This window comes from Grammomys surdaster, unplaced genomic scaffold, assembly GCF_004785775.1.
Source record: "Grammomys surdaster isolate TR1022 unplaced genomic scaffold, NIH_TR_1.0 251, whole genome shotgun sequence".
Taxonomy (NCBI): domain Eukaryota; kingdom Metazoa; phylum Chordata; class Mammalia; order Rodentia; family Muridae; genus Grammomys; species Grammomys surdaster.
This window is the reverse complement of record NW_021604692.1, coordinates 1901591-1913495: the sequence shown is the minus strand read 5'-3', so window position 1 is coordinate 1913495 and position 11905 is coordinate 1901591. Positions and strand designations below refer to the sequence as shown.

Genomic DNA, 11905 nt, shown 5'->3' with positions numbered 1-11905 from the left:
CCAAAGGGCCAAGCTTGCTGGGCTTCAGATCAGCCAGGAGATCGACAGCTTTCTTTCAGCTGTTATCTTTCAAAATATGTTTCTCTTCCCTATTTGTCTCTTCTTCTGGGACGGTGCTTAAATGTACAATTGCTTGCTCATGGTTCCCTTCACTCCCTGTCTCTCTGTGCCTAGTCTGTATATTTCTCTCCCTCTGCCTTTGAGTTCACTGATTCTTTCTGCTATTTCATATCCAGTCTGCTCTTAAGCACACCCACTGCAGCCTTCCTTTTAGACACTGTAACTCCGGTTTAAAATGTCTAATTTATCTTTAGGGGCTTGATTTGAGGATGATGTCCTGATACATGGCAATCCCCAGTGAGTCATATCTCCTCCTATTCCTGTCCCGTAGTCCTTTCCCACAATGATCCTAGGTCATCTGCCTTGCTATGTGGCCAATAGGAGTTTAGCAAATGCAACAGAAGTCTGAAAAATGCTGTATATTGGGGCACAGCCTCTTGCGTGTACCCCAGCCACTATGGAGGAAACAAAGGAAGGGAATGTGGTCACATGGGAGACTCACATGGGAATAGCAGGACTGCCCAATCAATGCCCAGGACTATGAGTCGAATAGCACACAGTGGCTACTTTACTATATTGTATTTCAGATCGTGTTTGAACAGAGCAATCTCATTAAAATGTACTAGATTGTTATTCTTATTAGGAAAAGGTCTTACTCAGAAACCCACTTGTCTTAGATCGACCTCGGACTCTTGGTGATTCCCTGCTTTCTTCAGCCTCCCAAGTGCTGGAATTACAGGCATGAGCTGCTAGTCTCAACTGTTTGGTCTTTGAAATGGGCTCCTGTGTACTCTATGCTAGCCTTACATTGACAATATAGTGGAAGCTGGTGTTGAACTCGTAGCCCTTCTGCTAATACTTCCCAGCTGCTAAGGCTGCAGGCGTGCACTCCGTGCCTGGTCTGAGGCATTAGATTCTCTGCCCTTTCACCCACTTTATCAATATTTTATTCTCATTTCCTAAACATTTTTACAACAGTTCCTTTGAAGCTCGCTGCTAATCCTAGAAAGTGTGCCTGAAATTGACTTGTTTATTAGCTATTATTATAGATCATTAACTTTTTTCCTTTGTGACTGTCTTATATATGTATATACACAAACATTTATAATTTTTATGTGGTGCTTGGGATGGAACCCAGGGCCTTACGCATGCTAGGCAAGCACTCTGCCAATGAGCTGTATCCCTACATCTTATAATTTTTAAGTTATGCATGTGGCATAAATGGCACTTGTGCTGGATAATTTTGTGTCAACGTGACACAAGCTAGAGTCACCCGGGAGAAAGAAAACCTCAACTGAGAAAATGCCAGCGTAAGATTGGACTGCAGGCAAGCCTGTAGGGCATTTTCTTAATTTGTGATTGCAGAGGGAGCACCCAGTCCGTTGTGGGTGAGGTCATCCCTGGGCTTGTTGTAAAAAAGCAGACTGAGCAAGCCATGAGGAGCAAGCCAGTAAGCAGCACCCATCTGTGGCCTCTGTATCAGCTTCTGCCTCCAGGTTCCTGTCCTGCTTGAGTTCCTGTCCTGATGTCCTTTGATGATGAACTGTGATGTGGAAGCATAAGCTGAATAAACCCCTTCCTCTCCAACTTGCTTTTTAGTCATGGTATTTCATTGCAGTAGTAGAAACCCCAAGACAGCATCTGTCCTGTACAGACAGGAATATCATCTTTCCTTCAGGAATAGCATAGTTTCTTCTATTAGGCAGTTGAATGTGCTCGTTAATACACTTCTGCAAATTAAGGCAATAGAGAACACTTATGTCTCAGGCAGGCAAGGAAAGTTTCCAGATTTAAAAATAATGACTTTGAGGTTACAGAGGTTAATAATATCAACAATCATTTTTATGAAGGCAGTGGGATTACTGAGTCATGCTCTGCAAATGATTGTATCTTAAGCCTTCTACCTAAACAATCCTAGAAACACAAATGGACATAAATGCATCTCCATTAGTTGCCCAACTGTGTGTCATCATATGCCTCTTGGGTTAGAGAAAATTCCACTGTGCACCTACGAGAGGCAGGGATGTCACAGGATGACGCTGATGGTGATTATTACAGCTCTGACTCCCAGAACTGAAGATTGCTACTATAGATGAGCAGGCAGCACTGAGGTTGGGCAGGCACATTTATTGACTGAGCTCAAGAATCCATGGGGTCAGCCTAGGACAGCTTTGCTGTCTACATCATCTGGGCTTCAGGCTTCCGGGCAGTTAGAACATCCACGGCTTTGGCTTCGGCTGGTATTTGGGCTTCACGCAGCACATCTTCCCGTTTGTGCAGTAGACATAGACGCTCTCCTTCCTGGAGCATCGGTGGCGGCACTTGCCGTGGAGATTCCAGCATTTCTGAGCATCACCTGATACAAAGAAGAGAGAGCAGATCGTAAGAAGAGGGTGGCCCTGGGCGGGAGGAGCTGGCACAGGTGTGTGCGGCTTCCTGTTTTATCTCTGACCCCTTCCACATACTGTTGATTTTCCTGACCCCATTTTTTCTACCTTCCTTTGACCACAAACTTAGACTAAATGACAAATGATAGAACTTTGAAAATCTGCCTCTCAAGGACTGGTGTAGCCAGCCTGGGTTACAGGAAACCCTGTCTAACCACTTCCCCCAAACCAAGAGAGAAATAACAGTTCTGATAGTTACAACAGGATGAGGGCTACACCAAACAGCTGGATGCAAGGAAGCAGAACAGAGAAGAATGGATCCCTCCATGGCTGCAGGAGTGGCAGCCCTTGCTGCCTGAGACAAAGCAAATCCCCTTGCCCACTTTTCTGTGAAGTGCCAATCCTGCTTTGGCTTACAGATGCCTCTGTGTCCCTTAAAGTCTTTAAGCTCTATTTGAATCACAGATTGCCCTTGGACAAGTCTGACAGAGGCCCAGACGTGGAGCAAGGCATGCCGAAGGGCAAGGGAAGCCTTGGAAAAGGAGGCATAGAGTCCCAGCTTCTACAGCCTCATCATCAGCCTTGCCCCCTCTGGGTGTTCCCTCTTAGAGCACAGAAGAAGAGAAACGTTCCCATCTGTCACCAAGGAAAGAAATGACAACAAATCCCCTCAAGGATGTGGGAAAGAGGAACCCTTGTTCACTGCTGGTGGAGTACAAGCCTGTGTAGGCAATCTGGGAATCAGTACAGAGCTCCCAGCAAGCAGAAATGAAAATGGCCACGTAACCCATATGTATCGTTCCTGAATATATTTAGGGCCTTTACAGCAGTCTGTGCTATCAGAGATACCTGTATTTCTGTGTCTAGCGATGTACCATCCACAGTAGCCTAGATGTGGAATCAGTCTAGAAGTCCATCAACAGACGAACAAAGCAAATGAGGTTCATGTACACATTCAGCTGTAAGATGAACAGAACCATGGCGTGTGCAGGAAAATGGATGGGGCTGGGGATTATTACATTACATAGGCTCAGAAAGACAAATGCGGCCTCTTTCATCGATGGACTCCAGACTTAAGTGTATGCACACACATATGTAGGACATGAAAGAACAAAGAAAGCTGTGAGAGGAGATGATGTTCAGAGATGGGAACCGGGAACAAGAGAGGGTAACAGAACATACAGACAGGAAAGCAGAAGGTAGAGGGACCAGCCAAAGGGCAGAGGTAAAGGGGGTCGGGGGGAGACACAAAATATGATATAAATGCCCAGAAATGTCACAGGGAGATCCTTTATAGTCTAGCTAAAAATTAACAAAAATAATTTTAAAAGACTAATGGCAGCTATTTTGATCAGCATTTAAAGCTTCAGATGGGATGGAGAGGAGAGAGGAAAGAGGAGAGGGAAAAGCATATGGCCACGCTGTGGAGGCCTCCAGAGGGACCCCTCGACTTTGAAGACTTACCTGACACACATGCATGGAAACTACCAAAGCCTGGGAAAGAATCACCAAAGAGAGCTAGGCAGAACTGTCCACAGGACTGGGAATAGTCTGTGTGCTCACCCGTCCGAGCGGAAAGGCTTTATAAGACATGTAGCACTTAGGGGCTGAAGGGATGCCTCGGAGGTTAAGAGCACTTGCTGTTCTGTCAGAGGACACAGGTTCAGTTCCCTGCACTCACAAGGCAGCTCACAACAAACTGTAACTTCAATTCCAGGGGCTCCAACAGCCTCCTGTGGTCTCTGCAGATGCCAGGTATGCACATGGTGCACACACACACACACACAGACACACACACACTCACACACAGACACACACACACACACAGACAGACACACACAGACACACACACACACTCACACACACAGAGGTAATATACACATACGATAATAAGAAATACATCTTTAAAAAACCTCATCCAATCTATGCAATACACAGGTATAATTCTAGTACCCAAGAGGTGGAGGCAGGAAGATTAAGAGGCACGTCTCAGTCATATAGCGAGTTAAAAGTCAACCTGGTTTAGATGAGATTAAATAAATAAAAATTTAAAAGTCTTTTTTGAAAAGATAAATGAACTTGGAGACACAAAAGCTATTCACAATGAAATACAGAGAAAGAACAAGTTGTTGGTGACTGTGGAATGATAACAGTAGATCAATTGTCACCAGCTGACATGCCACAGGATGGAGGGGGGAGAGACAGTGAGAGTATGTGGAGATGTAGCACCTGGAAAACCTCAGGTGTGACAAAGTCCCGAGTGGCCAGGAACCCCAGTTTCCTAAGTTGTTTCCTGATGTCCACACATCGCCATGGTACATGAATGTAGCTCTGGAAGTGGGGGGTATTTGGAGGCTAGGAAGGAGCGCATCAGGAGGGGTGGGAGCCAGAGAGGGTAGATAGAAGGGTAGATGGGTGTGAATGAGCATGTGAGTGTGTGTGTATTTGTGTGTGTGCTGTGTGTTGTGTGTGTATGTGCTGTGTGTGTGTGTATGTGTGTGTGCTGTGTGTGTGTTCTGTGGAATGCCGTTCTCTGAGAACAGCAGCCATTCCTTAAGGAAAATAGACTTATTTATAGTTTGGCTGAACTGGGGCAACAAAGACCCCTCCTGTCTCCCTTTCCTGTATCGATGCTACATTTTCACAGAAACGATATAACAACAGTCCAGGCATCCCCATGTGTTCCCAGATAAGCAGTCAAAACTATGTGGGCTCTCTTCCACGGAGACAAACTGCAGCAGTAGCTCCGGGGGTTCAGCCCAAGAGATTACTGAGAAAATTAAAAATCTTTGGGGTGCACTGTTCCAGTAGCATCAAAGCAAGAAAGCCACACTCAACCACCCACCGCTACTCCCATCTCTCCTCTGGTGTAGAGAGTGCTTGGCTTTTTATCTTTTCAGAAAGTGTCCCTAGATCTCTTCTTTAGGTCATGGGTCCATGCCGCACAGGACCAGTATGTGACAGGCCTGCCGTCATACAATTCCATCTATCAGGCAGCGTAGACAGATGGAGTCACAGGCCTTCCCAGAAACTGACTGTGTGGAACTGGATGTGTGTGCGTGATTGTCACTGTGAACACTGTGAACCTCTGCCATCACCATATATGTGACTTACATATTTATATTCTATATGGATAAGGGCTTTGCCTGTATGTATGTAAACCACAAGTGTGCATACAAGGAGGCCAGAAGAGGGTATAGGATCCCCTAGAACTGAAGTAACAAACGGTTGAGTGCTACCATGTGAGTGTCAGGAACTCAATCCAGGTCCTTCTGAAGAGCAGCCAGTGCTCTGAACCACTGAAACATCTCTCCAGCCTCACCATTACCGTCTTAACTAGAGTGACTACTTGCAAGAGACCCTCCAGCTGGGCCTTTTGAGGGTCCTTCATAAAGGGATGGGTTGGGCAGATCATGAGACCCCCAACTTCCTCTCGCACACTCTCCCAGCTGTGTGTGACTCTGCCCTGGCTGTTTGTTGTCTCAGGAGCTACTGGAGTATTGAGCAGGAAGGCAAGCTGAGGAGGGGGACTCAGGCTACGCAGCTGCAGGAATGCCATTATCCATGCTGACATGGGACATTGGTAGTGTGCCTGTTTTGGGGTTACCTGTGCTTCTCCCTGTGTATATCCCCTCACTCACACTCCTAGTATGAAAGCCTAGTAAACTGCTAGACTTGGGTGGAATCCTTTTTTTTTTTTTAAAGATTTATTTATTTATTATATATGAATACACTGTAGCTGTCTTCAGACACACCAGAAGAGGGCATCATATCTCATTACAGATGGTTGTGAGCCACCATGTGGTTGCTGGGATTTGAACTCAGGACCTCTGGAAGTGCAGTCAGTGCTCTTAACCACTGAGCCATCTCTCCAGCCCCTTGGGTGGAATCCTTACTTCGGTCTGTCGCTCCATTTGGAATGAGTAGACAATTTTTACATCTCAGGAACTGTTCACACATTGGGTGGACACAAGCAAAGTACAATGATACACACGTGTGAAGATGTCGGAACAAAGATGTTAGTTTGTACTCTAATTTTCAAAAAATTAATTAAAAGAGCATGCTCCGAAAGAAAAAAGATTAAGGTTGGAGATGCTGTTCAGAGGTATAGCAGTGTCTAGTATATACGAGGCCCTGGGTACAATCCCCAGTGTAATTGCAATGACTCTGAGATAGCTCAAGGAACATGAGAGCAATGCATTGTGGGTTGACACAATGTAGATGTAAGGGCTGGTGGACGGAATCAGGACGCTGGTTTAAGGTTTCTATATTCTGTGAACTGGTTGGTTAATACCTGAAAGCTGACTGAGTAGGTATAGATGTCTGGTCAACTTTGGAGCTAACTCAAAATTGATGAGGGGTCTGGACAAGAGTGGTTTACAACTTCCGGTCACACCAGTGTGAACATCTCCGACAGCTTTGTTCCTGAACAAAGGGACTAACTAAACCGAGAAACCTAGTGTTCTCAAATCAGAACCCTGACGGACACTTTGTATCTGAAATCCTACCCCTAAGAAGGAAACATCCTTCAAGATGTTTCAAGAAATCAGGCTTCCCAAAACAGAAGCAGCTTTGTTTCCCTCAGGTGCTGAAGAGCAGATGAGGTGTTTTATGCAAAGCTCTCACTCTTGCTCCCCACCTCTGCCTTTCCCACTCTCTGTTTCTTTCTCCTTTTTTTTTTTGGGGGGGGGGGTGGCAGGGCAGACATTATGTAGCTGGGGATGGCCTTGAACTCCTGCTTCTCCCAAGCTCGGGGATTCTGAGGTTTGTGTCGCCATGCTCAGCTTCCCTTTCTTCTTTATTTTGTGCTTTCCTCCGAAATTCGGCCTTGACTTCGTTCTCATCTGGGCCTGACGTCAGCCTTTTACATACTGCCTGGTGGCCCAGCCTTGCTTGAGAGATTCCCAAACATCATTCATGCTATGCTTAAACCGTATCCCTCTCCTCCTCCTCTAGATTCAATGGCACTCAACCTTCTTAATACAGTTCCTCATGGTGTGGTGACCTCCAGCCACAGAATTGTTTTGTTGCTACTTCATAACTGTACTTTTACTACTCTTATGAATTGTAACATAAATATCTGATATGTAACCCCCAAAGGGGTCTCAACCTACAGGTGGAGAACTGCTGTGTCTAGGACGGTTTGCTTCTTCGTTGGGCAAACTGTTGCCAACCCCACAGTCCCTTGGGTGTGCAGCGTCCTCTGTAGCAGGGCACCATGTTTAATGTGGTGAGGCAGCAGGGCTGTGCTGGTAGGCTTTATAAAGATGGATGGGCGTGACAAAAGGAGACTACAGGATATTTAAAATATTAAATTAAATATTAAAATATTAAAATATTGTTAGGATATTTAAATAAAGCTCAGGAATCAAGTAGACTCCCCTCACCAAGGACCAGACAATTTGAGCTCAATAAGAGTAGCCAGGACTTGGGAGGCAGAGGCAGGTGGATTTCTGAGTTTGAGGCTAGCCTGGTCTACAGAGTGAGTTCCAGGACAGCCAGAACTACACAGAGAAACCCTGTCTCGAAAAACAAAACAAAACAAAACAAAACAAAACAAAACAAAAACAAAACAAAACAAAACAAAACAAAACAAAACAAAACAAAACGAAGAGTAGCCAGATACAGTAGCACTCAAGAGGCAGAGGCATGAGAGTCTCTGTGAGTTTGAGGGCAGCCTGGTCTACATAGTGAGTTTTGGGTCATCCAGGGCTACACGTCAGAGGAATGCTGTGAATTCTACCCTGAGTGTGCAACAGGCAGAACCCTCATTGCAGGAGGATACAGGTCAGTGACCAGTTACTTCACGAGAACTTGTAAAGACAGAGGGATGAAGATCAGAGAAATATTATAAGGCATATTTTAAAACAGGATGTCCACCAGCCAGGGCTACACGGTGAGATCCTGTCTCAAAAATAATAAACAAAAAGCCGTCTAGGGATGTAACCTTGGCAACAGGCGTTTCATGAAGAAATGAAACGGAAAAAGTCAGTTACTACACAAGTCAGGACACTTAGGGGAGGAGGAGAACTGAGGTGACGGAGGGGGAGAGGGGCTCAGGGGAGCTCTGCTGACCGAGCTGTGTGCTGTTACCCACCGCCTGTACTTGGTAACATTTGTTACTTGGTAACTTTGTTAAGCAGTATATTTATTTTTTGTATCCCTGAGTCTACCTTAGTTTACAACCATGCTAAGGAAAAGCCCACCATTTAATGAGATCTTTTAAAAAGATTTATTTATTTTGTATGTATAAATATTTTTGTTTGCGTGTAGGTATGGGGACTACATTTGTACAGTGCCGGCAGAGGCCAGAAGAGGGTGTTGATCCCTGGCTGGAGTTACAGATGGCTGTAAGCTGCCATGAGATCTTGGATTTTAATTCAAGGATGTCTAGCTGCACCACTGTGTGTGTGTGTGTGTGTGTGTGTGTGTGTGTGTGTGTGTGTGTGTGTGTGTGTGTTGCATGAATGAAGAGGCTAGACGAGAACTCCCCACCTTCCTGCACTGAGACGGGGTCTCTCAATGAGTTGGAGAGTCACCAGTTTGGCTGGCCTAGCTGGCTAGCGAGTTCCTGGATCTGTCCGTCTCCCTACACTGGGGTTACATGCAGCCATGTCTGGCTTTGCATGTAAATGGCCAAGGATCCAAACTCAGCTCCTCTTGCTTGCCCAGGAAGTGTTCTTACCCACTGAAGCATTCCTCCAGCTCTTAACCATTTTATAATCACATTTATTCATTTATTGCTTGCACACACCAAGGACAACACGAAGGAGCCAGTCTGCTCTTGTGTGGGTCCTGGCGTCCAAGCTCAGACTGTCAGGTTTGGCAAGTGTCTTTACCCACTGAGTCATTTTAAACACTTTTAAGGGATGTACCCTTCGGCCCTTTCCATCATGAGACCCTCGGACTGTCAAAAAGTAGAACCGAGTAGAACTTCCGGGACTTTGGGGCACTGGTGAGCAACTTTAGGATGACAGTTGTCATTTACCTTAAGTAAGATGAGAGTTGCTTCAGGTCATAGCAAGAGCATAATTTCAAGAAACAAATTTTACCAAGAGTCAAGGACTGGGTGAAGTCTGGTGGGTTTAGACAGAGCCACCTCACTGTAGGCTTGAGGAGATGAAGGCTGAGATGCAATGTGTTGACAGCTTCCTCTCAAGCAGCAGCAGGAGGCAGCCTCGCTAACCCTGTGGGCCTGATGTCATCAGCATCCTAGGGACACAGGCCTTCTGGGGGGGAGGGGAGTGTGGTGTGGGAGGGGAAGATGGGAGGAGGAGGAGTCAGTCAGACAGTGGTGAGCTGGTTGCCAACTTGGGCTCTTGGTTTTTCTTTCTCCCTGAGATGAAGAGTGTTTCAGGGAAACAGGAGGGGACCGAGATCAGCCTGTTTAGGAAAATAGCACATCCTGACTCTGGAAAGTTCGACAGGCTTGGGGTGGACAGAAGCTCTGCCAGGTGCATGGGAGGGGCCAGGTAGCTGGTACAGAGTTGAAGGGTAGGCTGACCTCGGCTAAGCTCTCTCACAGCTCTCTCTGGGCATCTGTGCCCACCAGTGGGCCCCTGCAGGTGGCATATCCCACCCCCCCATGGGGATGATTACTGATGCTTATCTTGCCTGGGATACCCTCCCCTGTCCATCTCCTCCCCCCACCCCCACTTGCCTAATTTCATGTTACTTTTTAGTACTCTGCTGACATCAGGCTAGCGGGGCCCTACTCACGTGTACCTAGTCCCCTGGCTTCCATTGGTCACAGCTTCGGGTATAAGGTTTTAAAACTGTGTCCGAGGGCCATGCCATTTGCCTCCATAGTCCTAACTCCAGCACAGAGTATGGGGCAGAGAGAGGAACTGTGAACATGAGTTTCTCTCTTCCGTTAAGGTGGCTGTGGCTTTTACTGGGGACTATTCTGCAAGAAATCTGCTGTTGCCTTCTCCTCTCTGGCTGCTTCCTGCCCCAGCCCTGGCACTTCGTACAGCTTGGTAGAGCCAAACATGTTGTGGGTGATGACTGAGATACTCCCAATGTTATTGTTGGTACCTAAGATCCGGCACCCGGCAAGCCGCCTCCTCCATGGAGTTGGGAATGGTGGCTCGATGCCCCTGGGACAAAGCCAGGGTCTCCCTGCCTGACCCCTTCCCTAAGGAGATCTACATTACCTGGAGTGAGCTGAGACAAGAGAAGGAGCACGGCCAAAGTCAGCAGCAGGAGCTTCATGGTGGGTGAAGGCCCAGTGTGAAGCTTCGAAGCTTCGAGTCCAAAGTAAAGTTAGTGGCGAACTGGGGAGGCCGGGACTTCCTGGCGGAAATCCCTTGGATTTACAGGAGTAGCCAACGGGAACAGCCCCGTACCCCGGGTCTACAGTGTGGAGCCACACCCACCGAGTCCACAGCATCCCTTTGTCTTTTGGATCTGGAGGGTGAGGTTGTCCAAGGTCCAAGGCCACACAGCACAGCCCTTCCTCAACAGCTCTGCGCCACATTATCCAAGGGACCACAAGGGGGCGCCACGCACACAAATGCCATAGAACACACATCCAGTAGCTTGCAGAATAAACACCGAAGAAGCTGGCATGAAATGGGGTTCTAGGCAGGACAAGGTCTGGTTAAGAGTAAATTTGACATCAGAGGAACACAAACCGTGAGGAAAATGGCAAGTGTGGGTTCTCTGAGCACCAGCTCAGCACTAACCAAACACAAGGTTGGACTGGGCTCTGGGCGGAGCCCCTTCCTCAGGGAATCCAAAAACAGAGGTTCCCCGAGTCCTGGTCTGGACATTCATCCCCATTTTTTGGCTCCTTTAGCTGAAGCGAGGTGGCTGCTTCTGCAGTCAGCAGTGGTAGTACATTCTTCAGGATCCTCAGTTTTGAACCTCCCAGCAAAAGCGAGCAATTTTCTATATTAACTATCCTCCGTCTCAATTATTTACATGATTTCTACTTCCTGACTGGACCCTCCTGATATAGAGGTTGAAAGAATCAAAGCATGGTAGCGCTTACAAGATAAGATAGTGACCAAAGCATCTGTGGGGACCGAAAATATCGAATGGGCTACCCAAGAGTTACACAAAGGTAAACACAGGAGGTGCTAGCTATTCAGTAATGCCTTAAGAACTTTTACAAGGAAGAGAATAAGAGATGGTCTGGGAAGGGACCTGGTGACCAGCCCTACAACTCTACCATGGTGGCCTGACATCTCTTATCTTCCTTTGAAGGTTCAATGAAAGGGGAATCACTATCAGCACCGTAGAATTAGGAACCTAGAGTAAAACATAGTCTGAGCTTAACTGTTCAAGGAGCTGGAAAGGCAAAGACTTGCTGAGGAACAGAGGATATTAGTTCATTTCTGTGGGTGATGGGCGGAAAATCTGCACTGCCCTAGGACTGTGATAGAAAGGTGCAGGGTAACGGAGAGGTTCTTGGCTCCCTGGCTACTGAGGTCTGGTTGTGGTACTCACAGAGA

At 46.8% G+C, this 11905-nt stretch overlaps 1 protein-coding gene across 1 annotated transcript; it reads right to left on the bottom strand.

Moving 5' to 3' along the window:
- Positions 1-2167: 2167 nt before the first annotated feature.
- Positions 2168-10822, bottom strand: Defb123 (defensin beta 123). The gene is made up of 2 exons (XM_028775007.1): positions 10604-10822; positions 2168-2416 (listed from the first exon to the last, which is right to left on the bottom strand). Exons 1-2 carry the CDS (start codon positions 10659-10661, stop codon positions 2271-2273), a joined length of 204 nt encoding a protein of 67 aa, XP_028630840.1. The 5' UTR covers positions 10662-10822; the 3' UTR covers positions 2168-2270.
- Between the last annotated feature and the right edge of the window lie 1083 nt (positions 10823-11905).